This window comes from Musa acuminata, chromosome BXJ2-6, assembly GCF_036884655.1.
Source record: "Musa acuminata AAA Group cultivar baxijiao chromosome BXJ2-6, Cavendish_Baxijiao_AAA, whole genome shotgun sequence".
NCBI lineage: Eukaryota > Viridiplantae > Streptophyta > Magnoliopsida > Zingiberales > Musaceae > Musa > Musa acuminata.
The window spans coordinates 1,905,699-1,923,121 of record NC_088343.1 but is presented as its reverse complement, the minus strand read 5'-3'; the positions used below and the strand labels follow the sequence as shown (position 1 = coordinate 1,923,121).

Below are 17,423 nucleotides of genomic sequence, written 5' to 3'. Positions count from 1 at the left end.
TAGATTAAGAATAATTAAACATACAAATAGGAATCCCCGTGGGTTTTCGACCGGGTTTACTCGGTTGGCATCACGACCGTGCGATGGAGATGGAGATGGAGCGGACCAGATTTGTCCTACGCCAGAGGACGTCCGTCGGATTGGAATCGGACGGACGGATGGACGTTCGTGGATTCGTGACATCCGCCGCATCGGTGGGGTTGTCGGTGTTCGGTCCGTTGATTGCCCGCAGTAATTAAACCCAGACGCACATGCCTAAAGAACTTACAGCACTAAACCGTGTCCACATGACTTCTTTATGCCAACGACGCTTAGCATGCTGATACATGTGACCAACTCATGGTTATGACTCAACCACATCATACATGTATGCGGCGCCATAGTTTGGCATGCTCGAGCTCGCGACATGATGTGTTATGCCGTTCGTATTGAAGATTATATGTGGCGCAGCCGCGTGTATGCATCCATCCGCTCGGCCAGTTTAAGATTGGTTTCTCTGGAGGCGTATTGTATTGGTACATAACTCCAGTGTTCCCACTCTTCTCGGCGCTACCGAGAAACCCTACCGGAGGGCTTAGCGCGTGTGACATGGCGGTGAGGTTTCTGATCCCGCGAGCATCCAAAACCCTGAGCCATCACTTGTTGCGTTCCCCTCCCTCTTGGGTCGATTCCATCCCCTCCGCAGCCGGCGTCTCCGGATGCCTCCGAGGTCTTCACTCCGTCGTTTCCGGCAGTTCCCGCCCCTACTATCGTCGTGGCATCTTGCCGCCCTTTTCGAGGTTCATGGTCTCCGCCTCCTCTCCGCGGCTGGACCTCGCCGAGGCCGTATCCTCTGCGCTCGACATCGATATCAGGGTTCCTGCCACCGTGATCACTGGATTCCTCGGCTCCGGGAAGGTCAGCTCCCTCTTTCCTTTTATTTCTCAATATCAAATGTTGTTGTTTATGGGTCTGTGGGGATGATGGCGAGTGGTTTGGTGTCACAAACTCAGAAAAGTCTTTTCATTTATTAATTTTTGAAGGGATACATAGTGGCTCGGTTAAATAGTGAAAATTGAGTTACATTAGAACTCAACTGGCTAATCTTGATGCTTTCTTGTTTTTATCTAAAGGGCTTAGGTATTGATCCCAGTAACTCAACTTTTCAATGAGATTCTTGAGGAATGAAATCTGTTACATTTTCCTTCCAAGTATCTTGCAAATTATGCTTTTGGGAAAAGTATGACACCTTTTTCTGAGTACAATTGATCTAAGGTACAATTGTAAATAACACCAGAGTAATCCAATGTTGCTTTAGGGCCTCTATGTTGTCATTTTGAACACTAAGAAAAGTGATTTTTGTTTTGCAGTGGCTTTGCGACAGTATATGAATCTTGTTATATTCTATAGTTGTTTATCTCTTGCTGTAGCTATGAAATACCTATCGGTTGAAGTTGTTGTCAATAAATGCAGACAACTCTACTGAACCACATTTTGACCTCACAACATGGGAAGAGGATTGCTGTCATTGAGAATGAGGTATTAAAAGTTTCTACATTTTTCTCTTCAATACTATCTACATATAAATTGACTTCCATTATTCTTTTCGATCTCATTGTTCTTTTGTTTCAATCATATAAATAAATTTATAGTTTTTGTAACAAACAACTTGGTATTGATGTCATTTCTTTTTCATGGAAATATTAATGTTACTTATTCAAAAAGTTTATTTTCTTTTGACATTTAAATTTCTCCCAACAATACATCTTCAGCAATGCTCCATTCGGAACACTGAATCTTTGTGGCAAAAACTTAAACTAATCATCATTGACTTCTATGGGTGTCATATCTTTTACTGTTTATCCTACCATTGCCCTTAACCTCATCCTGAAGTTCTTTCACATTATCGGCCTTGTGACATTCCAATCCTGTGTTCAGGTTTTCTTCTCTTTTACATCCCTGTACCCTCATCTGTATAAGCTTCTAATTGTTTGTTTGACTCTTATCATTACCACAGTGGTCAAACATTAAATCTAACTGTAGTTTGTTCTTTAGATAGTCAACATCTGTTATATTTACTTGTAAATGCAGATAGCTGGTTTTTCTTTTAGACACTTTTCAGGCTTGTATTTCTTAAATCTTACCTTTTTTGCATCTGAGAAGCCATCATTTGTCATCACCAGTCCTAATCATCGGGGTTAAGCTTTTTTTTCATTGATTTCCATTCATGATATTGCATCTCAAGGTCTATGCAGGAAGCTGTATCTGTCTTTCTGTTTGGCAGTTAGGGAAAGCATGCGATTGTCTTTCTATTGTAGGAGTTAGTGTAATCCTGAGATTTACTGTGTCCAGAATCTGAGTACTTTCCCAATATTGATTCTTATTCTTGCTAAGGATCTGTAGTTGTTTGTATGTACAATTTTGTAATCACATTCTTATGGAAGCTGTAAAGCTATAGTTATACTTCTTTCAAATTGTGAAGTATTCATTTGTAAAGAATCTGATTGCTTGAATCACTGTAAACTCTGTTTTTAGTCTAGGCAGTGATTTAGCATTATCTTTAGGTTTTTGGTATTTATTCTTATCTTGCTCTCTATTCAACATGTTTCTGTGTGAACTCTTTTATTAAGTTTTGTAGTAAGCTTTTGATAAAATCTTTCTTGAATACCTTCATAAATAGATTTGAGATGCTAGACTGTTTGAATTGTTAGAAAAAAGATCTGCACAAATGTGCCATTCTTGTAATTGTTTTCTCATATTTCCATGGACAAAATGCAATCTTATCTCGACCTAGTGAATTTTTTCAAATGCAACATGTCAATTATTGAATCATTGGTGAGGCTGTTATTGGGCATTACACGCAGCACTTCTCTTTATTGTGTTAATGGAAATGAAGCCCATTGGATGATTTTTTTTTTTTATGCATTGGATGATTGATAATAAGCTTGTAAAGTAACTTATTTACATTTTTTAATAGTTGTTTAGGAATTAAGCATACATATCTGAATGGTCTTTTCTCTCTTGGCAGTTTGGGGAGGTAGATATTGATAGTTCATTGGTTGCTAGCCATTCTTCTGTTTCTGAGGACATTGTGATGGTTAACAATGGTTGCCTCTGTTGCACTGTGAGAGGAGACTTGGTTAAAATGCTTTTGAAGTTGGTGAAGAACAAGCGGGACAAGTTCGATCACATAGTTATAGAGACAACAGGTGAAGTTATTCCATGCAAGGTCATTCTTACCATATGTGAATAGTTACGTGCACTTTGTTCTACCTTTTCTCTGGTCATCTCTGCATAAGGATGCAATTACTTAATGCACACTTGCTGGACTTGATATTCCTAACGCTACTGCTCATTCTTAACCATGGTTGTTGATGCTTATGAAGTCAATATGATTCAGAGGGTTACTGTAGTCATGATCCACTTCATCTCCTTTTCTTTTTCTTTTGCTGCGTGTTCATTTTATGTAAAAAAAATTTCACCGACTTCATGGGCACATCTCACAAACACTACATTATGTGATTTTGATTTGAAGTCTGTGTATCAAGTTAAAGATAAGGACAGCATTGGAGTGAGAAGGCTACTGTTGACCCTTCAAAGAAGCTTCCTGTCTTCTATATAACCATTAACCCATCATGCTGAATAGCTTCAGTTTAGATGAAGTTTAGGTGTAGTTTCTTTTTGACCAAGGTTCGCAATATCGTACCGTACCGATATTTCGACCTGGGCTCGGTACCGGTACGGTACGGTATACCGAGCGGTATACCCAGGTGTACTGAGTACTGTAGTACTGCTATAGTGCTATAATACACTGCTGCAGTGCTACAGTACTCTCGGACCGGTAACAGTCGGTCCACGTACCGACAACCTGTCGGACCGGTACATACCGCCCGTACCGGGCGGTACGGCAGACCCTGCTTTTGACTATGATAAAAGAATATATGTTTCCAAAGTGAGATGCTGACTGGTTGATTCCATAAAAACACCAAATTTTCATGTGGCATCGACCCGTGAAGCATTCTAGGCTGACATACGAACATGAACTTGTGCTGATACACAGGTCACATTGCTCAGTTTCCATGCTCTAAGTACATCATGTAGCTATAATTAAGTTCTTAGTTGCTTACCTGTACATTCTTTTTTATATTGATATATATTTTTTTTTTGTGCAGGTCTTGCAAAACCTTCTCCTGTTATAGAAACTTTCTGCTCAGATGAATTGGTCGCACGATATGTGAAGCTTGATGGTGTTGTCACTTTGGTAGATTGTAAGCATGCTATGCGACATTTGGATGAAGTGAAACCAAGGTGGGTCGTAAATGAGGCAGTAGAACAAGTTGCATATGCAGACCGCATTATATTGAATAAGGTAATCGTATTTCAGCTGATAAGCTACTTTCTTCATTTAGCTAGCCATCAAAGATGTTTTAGCTTTTTCCTGAATTTATTCTTGCTTTTGCAGACAGATTTGGTCAATGAGGCTGAACTGGATGCACTAACTGACAGAATCAAGGTAAATTTTGTTCATGAACAAAACTTTCTCCAGCTAGCTTAATGTGTAATACTTTTAATATAATGATGTCATTTGTAACTGTTGCAGCTTATAAATGGGATGGCACAAATTAAACAAGCCAAACACAGCATTGTGGATATGGATTTTGTTCTGGGAATTGGTGGCTATGATTTAGACAGGTGTCTCTATATAAATCAGTTGTCCTTGAATTGATAGCTTTCTGAAGTTTAGCTTATCTGCTGTTGGCTTGCTAATTATATGGTTTCATTTAGCTAGGAGGTTTTGAGTTTTCATATTTTTGCAGAATTGAGACTGATGTTCAAGTGGAAGCCAGCCATGACAAGGGTCATCATTGTGGAAATGGACATGGTAGTGCCTTTTTTATGTAATAATGAAAACTTTCGTTATGACTGTATTTTGAAACGAGCTACAAGATAGTCACATATTAGTAGAAGAAGAGCATAGAGGTCATGTGGAAACTCTGGGGCACTAATTTCTAATAGTCATCGTCATTTGATAATCATAGAAACATAACCTTAAAGGTAGTCATGATATAAGTGTCATTTGCTATTCTGCATGTTCTTTATCTGGCATATAGGTTTCACTTTTGGAAATTATTCTCTCTGCTATAATGTTGTTGATTCAGTTGCTTGGTAAAGATAAAAGAAGCTATGAATACTATGAGCACTTATTTTCCAAATATCTCTCAATATTTGGCTGGGCAAATTGATTAAAGGCCATGGCCCATCATCACCAAGTTTCTTATGTAGATGTTCTGGGTAAAGATTAACTGAAGTCATTGGAAAGCATGAAAACAATACTTAATGTTTGTGTGATGCGATGTGAAGTAATTGTTTTTCTTTTTTCTTTTACTTGAGTCAGCTGCTAGAACCTGTAGTGCATTGGCTGTTTGTGATGGTTTCTTGTCGGGTTTTCTTCTTCCAGATCACCATGGGGAACATGGGGGACATCATCATGATCATGTGCATGATTCATCTGTGACCAGCGTCAGTATAGTTTCTGAGGGGACCCTGGATCTCGATGAGGTAGCTTTTAATCTCTTGCTGTATGTTAACTATATCTCTATGTATGCAGAGGATTTCAGTATTTATTTGTTTTAAACTAGTTAAAAACAATAACTCCTGTTTCTTTGACTTGCTTTTTGCTTCAGTTCTTGATCTTTCTGCATCAATCTTGCTGAAGTACATATGAATTATCTGTCTGTTGAAAAGTGAACATGAAGTTGTGATTGCTAACTAATTCAACTCTTAGGTTAACGATTGGCTTGAGAGACTTGTTGATGAAAAAGGGGAAGACTTGTACAGGATGAAAGGTGTTGTATCTGTAAATGACTCTACCGGTCGATTTGTCTTTCAGGTACTTGGTTCTCTTGCTTCCTACCCTGCATCCTAATTTATCCGCGCTTGCAGATGCGATATCATATGTTGATTTTCTCGGTTGCCACTTGGAACAACTTTCCCCAGCTGTTTCTGGGTTGCCACTTAAAACAACTTTGCCCAGCTGTTTCTTATCTGCTATCGTCATAATTTCTGTTCGTTGTACATATCTCAGGGGGTGCATTCTATGTTGGATGGATGTCCTGCCAAACCATGGGGACCAGATGAAAAGAGGATCAACAAACTGGTGTTCATAGGTAGAAACTTGGATGAAGCTGCTTTGCGGAAGGCTTTCAAAGGGTGTTTAATATGAGTGCATGATCCAAAGATGAAACAAGTAGTGTGTTCCTTAGGGTTAAGATTGGATTGTAAGTCTCAGTGGAGTGTTGGAAATATCTTACACAGCTCGAGAGAGAGAGCCTATTAATCATCTACGCGACATGATTGAATTGTAATGCTGACATATTACATAAACTTTACCAGATATTATTGGGACAACTCTCCTCATTCCATGCCTTTGACTTGGTTCAATTTGCCTCATCTTTTTCCTTCCTCCCCCTCTCCACACGAGAGAACAACTGTCTTAATCTTTTTAGCTTCGTATGTCGTTATTGTTCATCATGATCTGTTTTCCAGTGTGATCTCTCATCCACTGATCTACTATGACCCCATGAGCAGGTTCGCTGACATATGACACGATCACATACTTCATGATTGGAGTGGGACCCTCCCACAACTGTTCGGTGGCCAGCGAAAACAAACGCTGGAGAAGAGAGAAAGGAGACTGATCAAAGGCTGCAGAGGATGGCGCCGACTGGTGATGAGGACGACGGAGGGGGAATAGAATATTCCCAGCCCCGCCAAAGACGTCGCCTTGCTTTCCGGAAAGGGCCCACGCCGACATGGCACGCTCGGGTGCATGGCGGCACGAATCTTCCACTTCCCGGTCTCGGCTGCGAATATGCCGCCCCCGTCTCTGGCGTCCGCACGCGGCGCCCGCCTCACGTGCTCTCGCTTGTGCTCCTCCGCGGGATCGCCGTAGCCACCGACGCTTCTCGGGGGCCAAGCGCCAAAATCTCTCCTTTTCCGCTGGTGTTGACGTGCTCCGCGGTGCAGTGGAATATCCGAACCCCCCTCGGTGCGGTGGACGAAGTCGACATCTCTCACTCGTTTTGAAAGGGAAAGACTTTTGATGTCTTTATACTGCTTTCATCTCTTTCTTCGCTTCTCTTATCGTGTTGCGGGTTGTCAGATTCGTCGCCGAGAATCCTCCGGGAGTTCTTCTGCTCTCTCACTCTCTATTCTCCACACGAACACACTCGCATACATTCGTCATGAGGTTCGAGGATGGGATGATGAGGCACCACCGCACGCGATCGGCAGGAGCAGAAGCATCAGCCTACGAAGCTGCAGGGGCGACGCTGTCGAGAGATCCCAAGCCTCGACTGAGATGGACGCCCGAACTCCATGACCGGTTTGTGGACGCCGTCGCCAAGCTCGGTGGACCAGACAGTAAGTACTCCTCTGATCCTGTTCAGGCAGGATTAGGACATAATACACCTCCATGTCACAGCTTCTGATTCTTAGCATCATCACTGTGGTAGAGAACGTCTTTAAAGACTGATTCTTAGCCTGATTGAGTTAAGCAGCCCAATTCAAGTACTGCATCTGGTCAGATTATTCAATTATTACTGTGTGTTTTCGAGCTGATTCGTGATCATATAGCATTTGGCACCGGTGCCGCTTTGTCGTTCCTGATCGCCGACGTGAAAATTTCGCAGAGGCGACACCGAAATCGGTGCTTAGATTAATGGGCATGAAGGGATTGACGCTGTACCATCTGAAGAGTCACTTGCAGGTTCTGTTGATTGATCTATCCGTTCCAAAATCCTTGTTTCATCTTCTTCCGCTCTTCTTTTGCTCAAACTTGTGTTCCTTTATTGATCTCAGCCTGCATTTGCTACAGAAATATAGACTTGGAAGGCAAACTGGACGAGAGACGAAGGCGGAAACCTCCAGCAAAGGTATATATATTATATATACACACACACCCCTTAGTCAAGGATGCATTGCAAACTGGGTATACAATTTCTTGTTCCGAATTGGGGTTCTATGAGTACAGGAAGCAACCCAGCCGACACGAGCTATTCCGCTGATAGCAGTGTCTTCGGAGGACCAGAATCCGTAGGGTATGTTTTGTCCCTCGTTCTTCCCTCAACAGTTCACCATTGTTTATTGAGTGGAATTAGACGAGTACAGCCAAGGCGTCGTGCACACTCCACTAATTAAGATGATGATGATGGTACTGTTTGTATTTCCACTCATGGGCTGATCATAATCATGATCTGTGAAATCACACAGAGGAACTCCACTTGCTGAGGCAATACGGTATCAGTTGGAAGTGCAGAGGAAGATGAACGAGCAACTTGAGGTAAAGACCACTGGCACCATTCAGCAGTGTTACCTCATCGGATTCTCAAGGAAAGAACACGCATGGCAGGTACAAAAGAAGCTGCAAACGAGAATCGAGGCTCAAGGAAGATACTTGCAAGCGATATTAGAGAAAGCCCTCAACAGTCTGTCCCTCGACATGAACGCCTCTGCTAGCGTGGAAGCAACCAGCAGCTCCCAGCTCACAGATTGCAATCTGGCACTTTCAGGCTCGATGGACGATGCAACCAAAAACTCGACCTCGCTCAAGAGGAGTAACACTTCAGCCTTTCAGCTTCAGCGGGAGGGAAGACAGGAGCACGAGGACAGCAAGCTCGGCACCGATGCAGGCACAGTCCTCTTGGATCTGAATGCAAAAGGAAGCTACCAACTGTTTGGTGTTGCCAGTGGAAGCGAGTTGAGTCTGCGAATCCAACCACAGGGAATATAGGTGGTCAACTGCCACTAACTGGTAACGGTGTTCAAAAATCCTGGGCTCGAATTCTGTCTTCGTCAAAATAAAGCTCCATTCATGTCAAGAAAATTGCAGTGCTGACAGATAAAAATAGTTATGATGGGATTCTGCAATTTTGATTGTGTTAATCTTACAACACAGACTTCTCTGATCAATGGACTCCACCCACCTATTCGAATTTTGAGGAGTTCGCACTTACATATCCATTAAATCATCACCGAAGAACTAAATTTAGAGAGAATCCAACCCAATTCGATCATGCCGTTGACTTCTTTTGAGCTTTAATTGACGATTGACGAAGGAGAAAGAAAGTCCACGACGACTGTTAAAGAGCATCTAAGAAAATCCTGATTATAGTAAACGAAAAAAATTCATAGCGATGATGATGATGATGAGTTGAGGACTTAAAATAAGTGGATCAACGATATTATCATCGTATCAATATTTTATGTATATAATTTTATAGGATGAAGTTTTAAACTTTGAACTGATCAACAGATTAAATTTGTGCGTTATATGCATTGTAAATTAGTTGGACCGACATTTAGTTTATGGGCCAGTCGTTGTAGCTGTCTATTTCATTCTTTTCTCATGTTCTTTGTGTTCTCATGACATTAGGAAACTAAAATGCTTCGACACTTGCAACAACATTCAAAATCTTTATATCTTTAACTTTATACATTATATCTTCATCATTATAATGGTTTGGGTCTAATTATTTCTAAAGTGTGAATAGAATTTTACTTGATTAATTACATATTATCATCAATCTTATTAGCATCCTTGTATTTAAAAAACTTATATTATAATCTTTATAATTTTAAAAATAAAATAAATAATTTTTTCTAATATTGTCAGCTATATCGATGAAACACATAATGACACAATGTGTTGGATCGATATGAAAATAATAAAAAAATAATATCATCAAGAAAAATAAAATTATTTATTTTATTTTTAAAATTATAGGAATCTCAATATAATTTTTTTTAAGTATAAGAATCATAATATTAATAAAATCTAAGTATAAATAATAATATGTAATTAATACTTTTACATTCTCCAATATTATTATTACTTTTACAAGCTCCAGTGGCGCACTGAGGATGCTTTGATGTTCCTGATCACCTACGTAAATAATTCGCAGAGGAAACACCAATACCGGTGTTTAGATCAATGGGCATGAAGGGAATGACGCTGTACCATCTGAAAAATCACTTGCCGGTTCCTTTTCCTCCGTTTTCTGTTGATTGATCTATCCATCCATTCCAAAATCCTTCTTGTGAGTTCTTCGGCTCCCCTTATGCTCATTTGCTTTGCTACAGAAATATAGATTTGGAAGACAAACTGGACGAGAGGCGAAGGTAGAAACCAACAAAGCCGAGCAACAGCACCTTTCCTCCTTCAATTCCTACAGTAACAGACAGTCTGTCCCTCGACATGAACACGCCTCTGCTAACTTGGAAGCAACTCCCAGCACAGATCGCTAGTGATATTAGAGGAGGAGTCTGTACCTCCTCGACCAATGTTTCAGCTTCTTAAACACACTGTTCAAATCACAGCCAACTACTAAGCAAAAGCTTACCCTATCACAAGATAGCGAGTAATACACATGATCGAATAGGATGCTTCAGAGTTATGGTCTAACATGAAGATAGCAATCCTTGTTCCTCGTGCAAGGATCATCTACATAGCAATCGATGCCATCAGACTTATTTATGGCCCGTATTCCGCCGGCGAACTATCTACCTGTCGACAACGAGCAGCAATTTAGTGGTAACCGAGCGGTGCCGGTGAATCTTTGAGTTCCAATCCCTGGTAATGGATGTCCTGCAAACACAACGTCGTCACTCAATGACCGCAACAACTACAATAATGGCGTCGAAGAAGAAGACAGAGAATGAAGCGTACCGAAGCGAAGTGATTGACGTCACGATGGTGCGCCTCGTCCGCGCGGACGACCACGACCACATCCTTGAGAGTGGCGTCGGCGGGGAGACGCCAGTAGTCGATGGCGATGGAAGGGGCGGGGATGTTGTCGATCTTGCCGGCCTCCAGGTCCCTTAGGTACTCGGTGTAGGAGTGGATGGCCTCCTCCTCCAGGTAGCCGGTCACGCGATGGGCGAACTTGGGGGAGACGAGGTAGCCCAGGAAGTAGGCGTTGAAGAAGACGCCCTGCACCGCGAGGACGATGGCGCGCTCGTACCACCGCGGCTGCGCCACCTCCATGAAGGTCATCAGGTGCATCCGCTCGTTCTCCGCCTCCTCCAGCAGCGCGCGGATCCACCCGCCGCTCTGCTCGAAGCGGCGAAGGGAGCGGAGGTGGAGCAGCATGCCGCCGACCATCCCCGGCACAGCCGCCACCGTCTCCAACATCATCGCGCGGCAACCGTACCTCCTCTGTTTCAAACAAGCGCGGTAAGAATAGCGGCAACTACTGACGAATGAAGCTTGCAATCGTCTTGATGATCCCGAACGGCAAATACATCACGAATCGATGATAAGAGGAAGAACGACGGTGGCTTTAGGTCATCGAGGTTCCGATTTCTTGGGAAAGACGAACAGAGAAGAAGCGGCGTTATGTACCTGGAAGAAGATATCCGTGGGGACTCGGAGGGCTTTCACCATCCAGTACGCGATCTTGTCGAGGAGGGTCGCGGGAACGTGGTGCTTCTTCAGATCAATCGAGACATCCGCCTTGTACGTCTCCCATGGCTACGGAATCGATCGTACTCGATCAGATCATTAGGAACAAGATTCACCGAGAACGGCAACGAAGAAGAGATCATGGTCACTAACCCAATCAACGAACGGAATCGCTTACCATGAAGCAAGACCATCTCCAGGGGGTGCCGTCCACGTTGGTGATCTTGGAGGGCTGGACGCCCCAATAGCTCGCGGTCGCATCCTTCGCGGCGGCGGAAGGCTTCGCCTCGTCCTGCCCTCGGTCTCCACCAACAGCCGGAGTCGCCGTGGTGCTGGCCATCCGGACGGGGAAGAGGCGCTGGTGCAACGGGGCGGGCTCCGACGCAGTGGCCCGGGAAAGGAGTGACGAGCACGCCGGCCCTCCAGCAGCAGCGGCGCCGCGGACCGCGGAGGCGCCGGAGAAGAGGCGGGGCCCGAGGTGCCTGAGCAGCGTCGACCCGGCCATCCGAGAACTCACCATCATCATCTCAATCGAGACGCAACGAGAAGAAAAGTTGAGAGGGGAAGAGGAGACTGCTAGTCGCACCGGACGACGGGGACATTATATGGCAACAGCGGCGATCTGGTGGTGTTCGTGGTCTTCGTGTCGGTTCCCTGGAGTCTGTCACTCGCGAAACGTTTACCGCATACTAAATCCATCAATCGTAGCCGTTGATGGAAAGTCAATGGCCAGCAGCCGTCGACGAGGAAGCTGGCTGCGGGGGTGACCATGTTTGCGGTGACATACGGCGGAGGAGCGTATACGTTCCGAGATTGTTGGCAGTCTATTGGTGGCAGGCCGTTGCTAGGAAGCTTCCAGGAGGCCGACGGGGTTCCCATCAATTTACCGGATAAACCCTCCGTGTCAGAACGACAATGGTGGTAATTTGGTCATTTCAAGAGGCATGTTTTCTTGGGCCGCAAGGCAGAAGCCGCCCCCAAATGTAGGGAAACAGAGAGGGAGGGAGAGACACGGCGGAGCACGTGACTGTGTTGACTGTTGCTTTTCGGATTTTTTTTTTTATGAATTCGTATCATTAGACGCTTGAAACCATTTAATTGCAAAATATCCGTTCTTGATTTATCTTTGATAAGTAAAAAATAAACAGTATAATATATTTTGAAGATATAAAATAGTTTGGAACTTGCATACTCGAAAAGAATAAAAAACAATACGAGCATGTCCATCGTCCAAAGCAGATAATTTCTCACACACTTACGGGTCATACTGAACCGATCAAATATTAATTTATTAAATTAATACTAGAAGAAGGGTCTTAAGCCTTTTGGCTCTCCTAAACGAGGAAACATTGGTAAGAATATTTAATTCCATATTAGTCGAGAAGAAAGGAAATCAAAAGTTTTCGTCAAGTTTCTTTTATCTATAAAGGTGTCATTTAATGTTCATTAGCTTCCAAATCATAAAATTATATGGTACACTCACCGTTTAACTTAAAACAAATAATTCCTCGTGCCTCTACGCTATAATTGAGAGTGAGTTAGTCTTTTAATTGATTAATCTTTTATATATTAAAAAATATAAGATGAGATTTTTATTTTTTATAAGAATACCTTTTTATTCTTTTTTTTTCCGAGAGATATCCTTTTTCATTTTTTTCAATCAATCTTTTTTATCATATTCCATAAAATGGGTCCGACAAATCGTAATAATATAACTTTCTCTTTTCTGATTAATCGATTTATAAGTTTAAAACATAGTAATGTTATTCGAACGGATCGTAAATTAACTAACATAAAAATCTCTTTATTTGATATTAGATCATTTTTGTTCGTAGAGCAATAATAATATTTTTAAAAAATATATATATATTTTTATACAAATTTTGAGTCGATTTATCTCGATTATAATTTTTAAATAAAAATATAAAAAAAATCACTCTATATAAGGAATACTCAAAGGCTATTTTGTGAAGGGATATATTAGGATTACAATAAATAAAAGGGGACCCCTATTAGTAAAAACATAAAAAGAAGAGAAAAATTTTCCAATAATTAGTAAAATCATCTCTTGTTTTTTTATTATTATTTGTCTTAATTTTTTTATTCAACTAACAATTTCTATTTTTTCTTTTATTAAATGCCAGTAATAATAATAATAATAATAATAATAATAATAATAATAAAAGAGGAAATTGAGAAACGAGGGTTGAGCGTCACTGCTTTATCCGCTCGGCTGCAGTTGCCGAACCCGCTCCTCCCCCATCTCGTTCTCATTCTGCTCTCTCACCGGTCTCCGCCATGGCCTCCCTCTGTGTCTCCGCCCCCCTCAAGCACTCCTCCCTCCTCCCTCCTTCCTCTTTCTCCCTCTCTCCCAAAACCCTCCTTTCCCCCAGATCCCGCTCTCTCCGCTCTATATCCCCTCCTCCCCTCTCCCCCATCCGAGCCCTTGTCTCTTCCGCCTCCCCCGCGTCGAAGCCCTTCTCCCATGGCAGCCTCGAATCCCAGAGCTACTTCTCTTCTCCGCTGTCCTCCCCCTTCGATTCCTTCTCGCCGGCTTCGTCGGACCCGCAGACGCCGGCCGCGGCCATGAGGGGGGCGGAGTCCGACGTGATGGGGCTGTTGCTGCGGGAGCGGATCGTGTTCTTGGGGAGCAGCATCGACGACTTCGTGGCCGACGCCATCATCAGCCAGCTTCTTCTCCTCGACGCCCAGGACCACACCAAGGACATCCGCCTCTTCATCAACTCCGCCGGCGGCTCTCTCAGGTACACTCGTGGAACTCGAAGCGCTTGATTGTGGGGCTCCTCCTTCTTCTTATCTTTGTTTGTGGTTGGGCGATCTGGAGTCGGACATCTTCTTGTTTGAGTTTATGCGGCTTAAACCAAAACCTTTTTTCTTGCAATTTAATTGCTACTCTCTTTCAACTATGGGCTGTTCGAATGAAATTGACTTGCAAATAATTGAATACCGAGGAGATCTGTTCGACATTCATGTATAAGATGGTGAGATTGGCTGTAATTAGGGCAATGCGGCATGCTACTACTTGGATTGTGATGTCCAAAGCAACTTATTTTAGAAGTCAAACTTTCTTTGACGAATATGGTCCGTATAAGCAGGGAGTTGAAGCTAATTGATATAATTTGCATGATTCAATCATTGTTATAAATATTATAAATATTTAGCATTCTCTAAATAGGATACTAGAAAAATGACTTTCACCATATAGCTATTGTTGTTCTTATAACATATATACTTCATATCGATCTCTTCAGCAGAAGTTCTGCCGGTCTTGAAGAATATCTATTCTCTTGGTGATGACCTTGCAATGTAGAATGATTGGCTATTTGCTACATGGCAGGATATGGCTTTTCTGATTCATGGTGCATACGGTGTGAGCCTATGATCACATCTGCAGAGAGCAGTACAAAACCATGATTTGTTAATGTACCATTCTATCGACTAAAAATCTTTGTTACTGCTTCCTTCCCCTCTTGGATTTACAGGTGCTCTGGTTCTTTTCCTTGTGCAACATTTCTGTCGAACATTTAAGTGCTACCACTTTGTAATTTATGCACCTTTCCGTGGTGATTCTGACAGATCTAGGTTAGTTTGGTTGACCATTGCTAGTTTGATACATGCTGAAACTGAGGAATGCAAATCAATTTTATCTTCATGATTTCTTATGTACTTGTTATGTCTTCCCTTTATGATGAAGTGCAATATTTTCTTGAACTTGGTTCGCAAGTGCTATTTTAGGAATATAGATATATATATTTATTTTCCAGAATTGTTGTTTTGCATCAAGTTAAGGTGCAAACACTCTTTCTATTGTCAACCAGCCAACTGACGAATGTAAGAATGCTCTATAACTACAATGAACATAGAATAGTTCGATTCGAAAATCGATGGTTGAGCACTTTTGCCCTAGATCTTTTTTTAGGATTCCTATGTTGAATTTCTGAAAGTCTAACAAAAATCTGTTCTTGTTCAGCGATGGATTTTTTTAATGGGAAGAAGCTGAAGATTTTACTCACATAACTGTCATTTCCTTCGATAATATTCCACATCGTAATGCTTGACATAAATGTTTACTTTAGATTTAATCTGCTGCGCCTTCATGTTTTCCCTGTTACTTTGACTTTTAAGTTGATATTATCTACAGAATCATGTCTACTGCATATTTTTATAATGAGCTTAAGGCTGTGCTCTTTTCTCAGTGCTACCATGGCCGTTTATGATGTGGTTCAGCTTGTGAGAGCAGATGTCTCTACCATAGCACTTGGTTTTGCAGCATCTACGGCATCTATCATCCTCGGCGGTGGTACCAAGGGAAAGCGACTTGCGATGCCCAACACACGGATAATGATTCATCAGCCTCTTGGAGGAGCCAGTGGTCAAGCCTTGGATGTTGAGATTCAGGCCAAAGAGATTATGCATAACAAGGACAACGTTACCAGAATCATCTCAGGTTTTACTGGTCGCACCTTCAAACAAGTTGAGAAGGATATAGATAGGGATCGTTACATGTCACCTATCGAGGGTGTTGAGTATGGGATCATCGATGGTGTTATCGACCGGGACTCCATCATTTCCCTTATGCCGGTGCCAGACAAAGTGAAGCCCAAACTGAATTACGACGAGATGTACAAGGATCCTAAGAAATATTTTACACCAGAGGTTCCCGATGACGAGATATACTAGCTGAGTAGTTTTCTTTCCTTTCCTTTTTCTTCGGGTTGGTAACCATGGACATGTGTTTCTTTTTACATGTTACATTTTTGTTTTTGGTTTTCCGCTGCACCGATGCAGTGATGATATTAGCTGTTGTGAAGTTACCTCAGTGGATGATCTCTAGGCGGAAACATAAACTATGTTCAGTCAATTTGGCAAGTGATGTCTCTGCGATGTTTTATTGTGCAGTTCAAACTCTTCGTGGATCGTCTTTTGCTCCCAACAAATAAGAAAACTGTTTCAGGCTGGTGGTTCCGCTGCACGAGATGGATGATTATGTTATGCGAAAGAAGATTACAGGTCTTTTCCTGCCTGATGTGTTTGTTCTTTTATTTCTAAAACTATTTTATTTTAAGTGATTGAAATAATAAATGATTCTTTAGTAAACATCAATCTGAATAAATTCAAAAGTTTCATAATCTTGCAAATAAACGAATTTATAAACTATTTGCCAAGACAAAGTTCCCTGTAACCTCAACGCTTTCTGGATGCATAAACTCGACATCTCATAAGGCTGACATTAAAACAAATAATTGATAGATACGTACTTCCAAATACTATGAAACAATATACTTGATACGTACTTTAAAATACTGTAAACTTCAGATCTTATAAGGTGACATGAAAATAAACACTCAAGAGGTACTCCAAAATATAATATTGAACTGAATGATTATACGATAAAGTATCTAATATAGATCATTTATGTGTCTCAAAGTATCTAATATAGATCGTTTATGTGTCTCATCTCCCAACTAATCCCTCAACGTTATTATTGAAACATCTCAATAGAAACGTCTATATCTGACTATTCAATAATAATCCCTTAACTAGTTGAGTAGGGCAACAACTTGCAATATGCTCGTAAGCATCTACACCCGATGAGCGAGGTTCGAGAACACCTCGATGGAAACAAGTAGGTGACTCGAGTTCATCCCTAGGGATGAGGGGTTTAGGTCGTTGAATAAGCGCATGTGCCTCATCGGTGTCTGTCAAGGTGGACGTATCCACATATGAGTAGGAGAGCAATTGCCCCCCGGTAAAAGTGTTTTGGATCGAAGGCAGAGCCTCAGCACTTGAGCATTCGTTGAGACGATGGTAGGTGGACGTTGCTGCACCATCAAGCCCTCCTTATAGCACCAAACCATTAGAGATTGAAGTCTTAGTCAGCCCGATGTGGTTCGGACCTAATTATCTAAAGTGACTCCCGAGATGGATCTAAGATCGAGATGTTGAGCTCATGAGATGGAAG

At 42.0% G+C, this 17,423-nt stretch overlaps 4 protein-coding genes across 6 annotated transcripts; 3 read left to right on the top strand and 1 right to left on the bottom strand.

Annotated features, from left to right (window-relative positions):
* Positions 1–469: 469 nt before the first annotated feature.
* Positions 470–6,387, top strand: LOC135614198 (uncharacterized). Its single transcript, XM_065111283.1, has 10 exons — positions 470–897; positions 1,453–1,518; positions 3,008–3,188; positions 4,152–4,348; positions 4,442–4,492; positions 4,580–4,671; positions 4,797–4,861; positions 5,438–5,538; positions 5,765–5,869; positions 6,065–6,387. Exons 1-10 carry the CDS (start codon positions 589–591, stop codon positions 6,200–6,202), a joined length of 1,305 nt encoding a protein of 434 aa, XP_064967355.1. The 5' UTR covers positions 470–588; the 3' UTR covers positions 6,203–6,387.
* A 222-nt stretch (positions 6,388–6,609) lies between these two features.
* Positions 6,610–8,907, top strand: LOC135614200 (myb family transcription factor PHL11-like). 3 transcript variants are annotated; one of them, XM_065111286.1, is made up of 6 exons: positions 6,647–7,401; positions 7,671–7,747; positions 7,856–7,913; positions 8,012–8,078; positions 8,251–8,320; positions 8,390–8,907. In XM_065111286.1, exons 1-6 carry the CDS (start codon positions 7,224–7,226, stop codon positions 8,768–8,770), a joined length of 831 nt encoding a protein of 276 aa, XP_064967358.1. In that variant the 5' UTR covers positions 6,647–7,223; the 3' UTR covers positions 8,771–8,907. The 3 variants fall into 3 exon arrangements, with proteins under 3 accessions (XP_064967357.1, XP_064967358.1, XP_064967360.1); XM_065111285.1 differs by having other exon boundaries at positions 6,610–7,401; positions 8,251–8,907; XM_065111288.1 differs by having other exon boundaries at positions 7,262–7,401; positions 7,615–7,747; positions 8,251–8,907.
* A 1,457-nt stretch (positions 8,908–10,364) lies between these two features.
* On the bottom strand, positions 10,365–12,054 carry LOC135614199 (ubiquinol oxidase 1a, mitochondrial-like). Its single transcript, XM_065111284.1, has 4 exons — positions 11,619–12,054; positions 11,381–11,509; positions 10,706–11,194; positions 10,365–10,624 (listed from the first exon to the last, which is right to left on the bottom strand). The coding sequence occupies exons 1-4, from the start codon at positions 11,964–11,966 to the stop codon at positions 10,565–10,567; spliced, it is 1,026 nt and encodes a 341-aa protein (XP_064967356.1). The 5' UTR covers positions 11,967–12,054; the 3' UTR covers positions 10,365–10,564.
* Positions 12,055–13,659: 1,605 nt separating this feature from the next.
* On the top strand, positions 13,660–16,359 carry LOC135614196 (ATP-dependent Clp protease proteolytic subunit 4, chloroplastic-like). Its single transcript, XM_065111282.1, has 2 exons — positions 13,660–14,205; positions 15,658–16,359. Exons 1-2 carry the CDS (start codon positions 13,739–13,741, stop codon positions 16,139–16,141), a joined length of 951 nt encoding a protein of 316 aa, XP_064967354.1. The 5' UTR covers positions 13,660–13,738; the 3' UTR covers positions 16,142–16,359.
* Positions 16,360–17,423: the final 1,064 nt, after the last annotated feature.

What these genes read in the sequence shown, in the direction of transcription:
- LOC135614198 (XM_065111283.1), top strand. Translation starts at nt 589, where the DNA reads ATGGCGGTGAGGTTTCTGATCCCGCGAGCATCCAAAACCCTGAGCCAT. An exon ending in GATTCCTCGGCTCCGGGAAG is followed by an intron (nt 898 to 1,452) that starts GTCAGCTCCCTC and finishes CAATAAATGCAG; the next exon opens with ACAACTCTACTGAACCACAT. An exon ending in TCATTGTGGAAATGGACATG is followed by an intron (nt 4,862 to 5,437) that starts GTAGTGCCTTTT and finishes TTCTTCTTCCAG; the next exon opens with ATCACCATGGGGAACATGGG.
- LOC135614200 (XM_065111285.1), top strand. Translation starts at nt 7,224, where the DNA reads ATGAGGTTCGAGGATGGGATGATGAGGCACCACCGCACGCGATCGGCA. An exon ending in CAAGCTCGGTGGACCAGACA is followed by an intron (nt 7,402 to 7,670) that starts GTAAGTACTCCT and finishes AAAATTTCGCAG; the next exon opens with AGGCGACACCGAAATCGGTG. An exon ending in GGAGGACCAGAATCCGTAGG is followed by an intron (nt 8,079 to 8,250) that starts GTATGTTTTGTC and finishes GAAATCACACAG; the next exon opens with AGGAACTCCACTTGCTGAGG.
- LOC135614199 (XM_065111284.1), bottom strand. Translation starts at nt 11,966, where the DNA reads ATGATGATGGTGAGTTCTCGGATGGCCGGGTCGACGCTGCTCAGGCAC. An exon ending in GGAGATGGTCTTGCTTCATG is followed by an intron (nt 11,510 to 11,618) that starts GTAAGCGATTCC and finishes TCGATTCCGTAG; the next exon opens with CCATGGGAGACGTACAAGGC. An exon ending in CCACGGATATCTTCTTCCAG is followed by an intron (nt 11,195 to 11,380) that starts GTACATAACGCC and finishes TGTTTGAAACAG; the next exon opens with AGGAGGTACGGTTGCCGCGC.
- LOC135614196 (XM_065111282.1), top strand. Translation starts at nt 13,739, where the DNA reads ATGGCCTCCCTCTGTGTCTCCGCCCCCCTCAAGCACTCCTCCCTCCTC. An exon ending in TCCGCCGGCGGCTCTCTCAG is followed by an intron (nt 14,206 to 15,657) that starts GTACACTCGTGG and finishes CTCTTTTCTCAG; the next exon opens with TGCTACCATGGCCGTTTATG.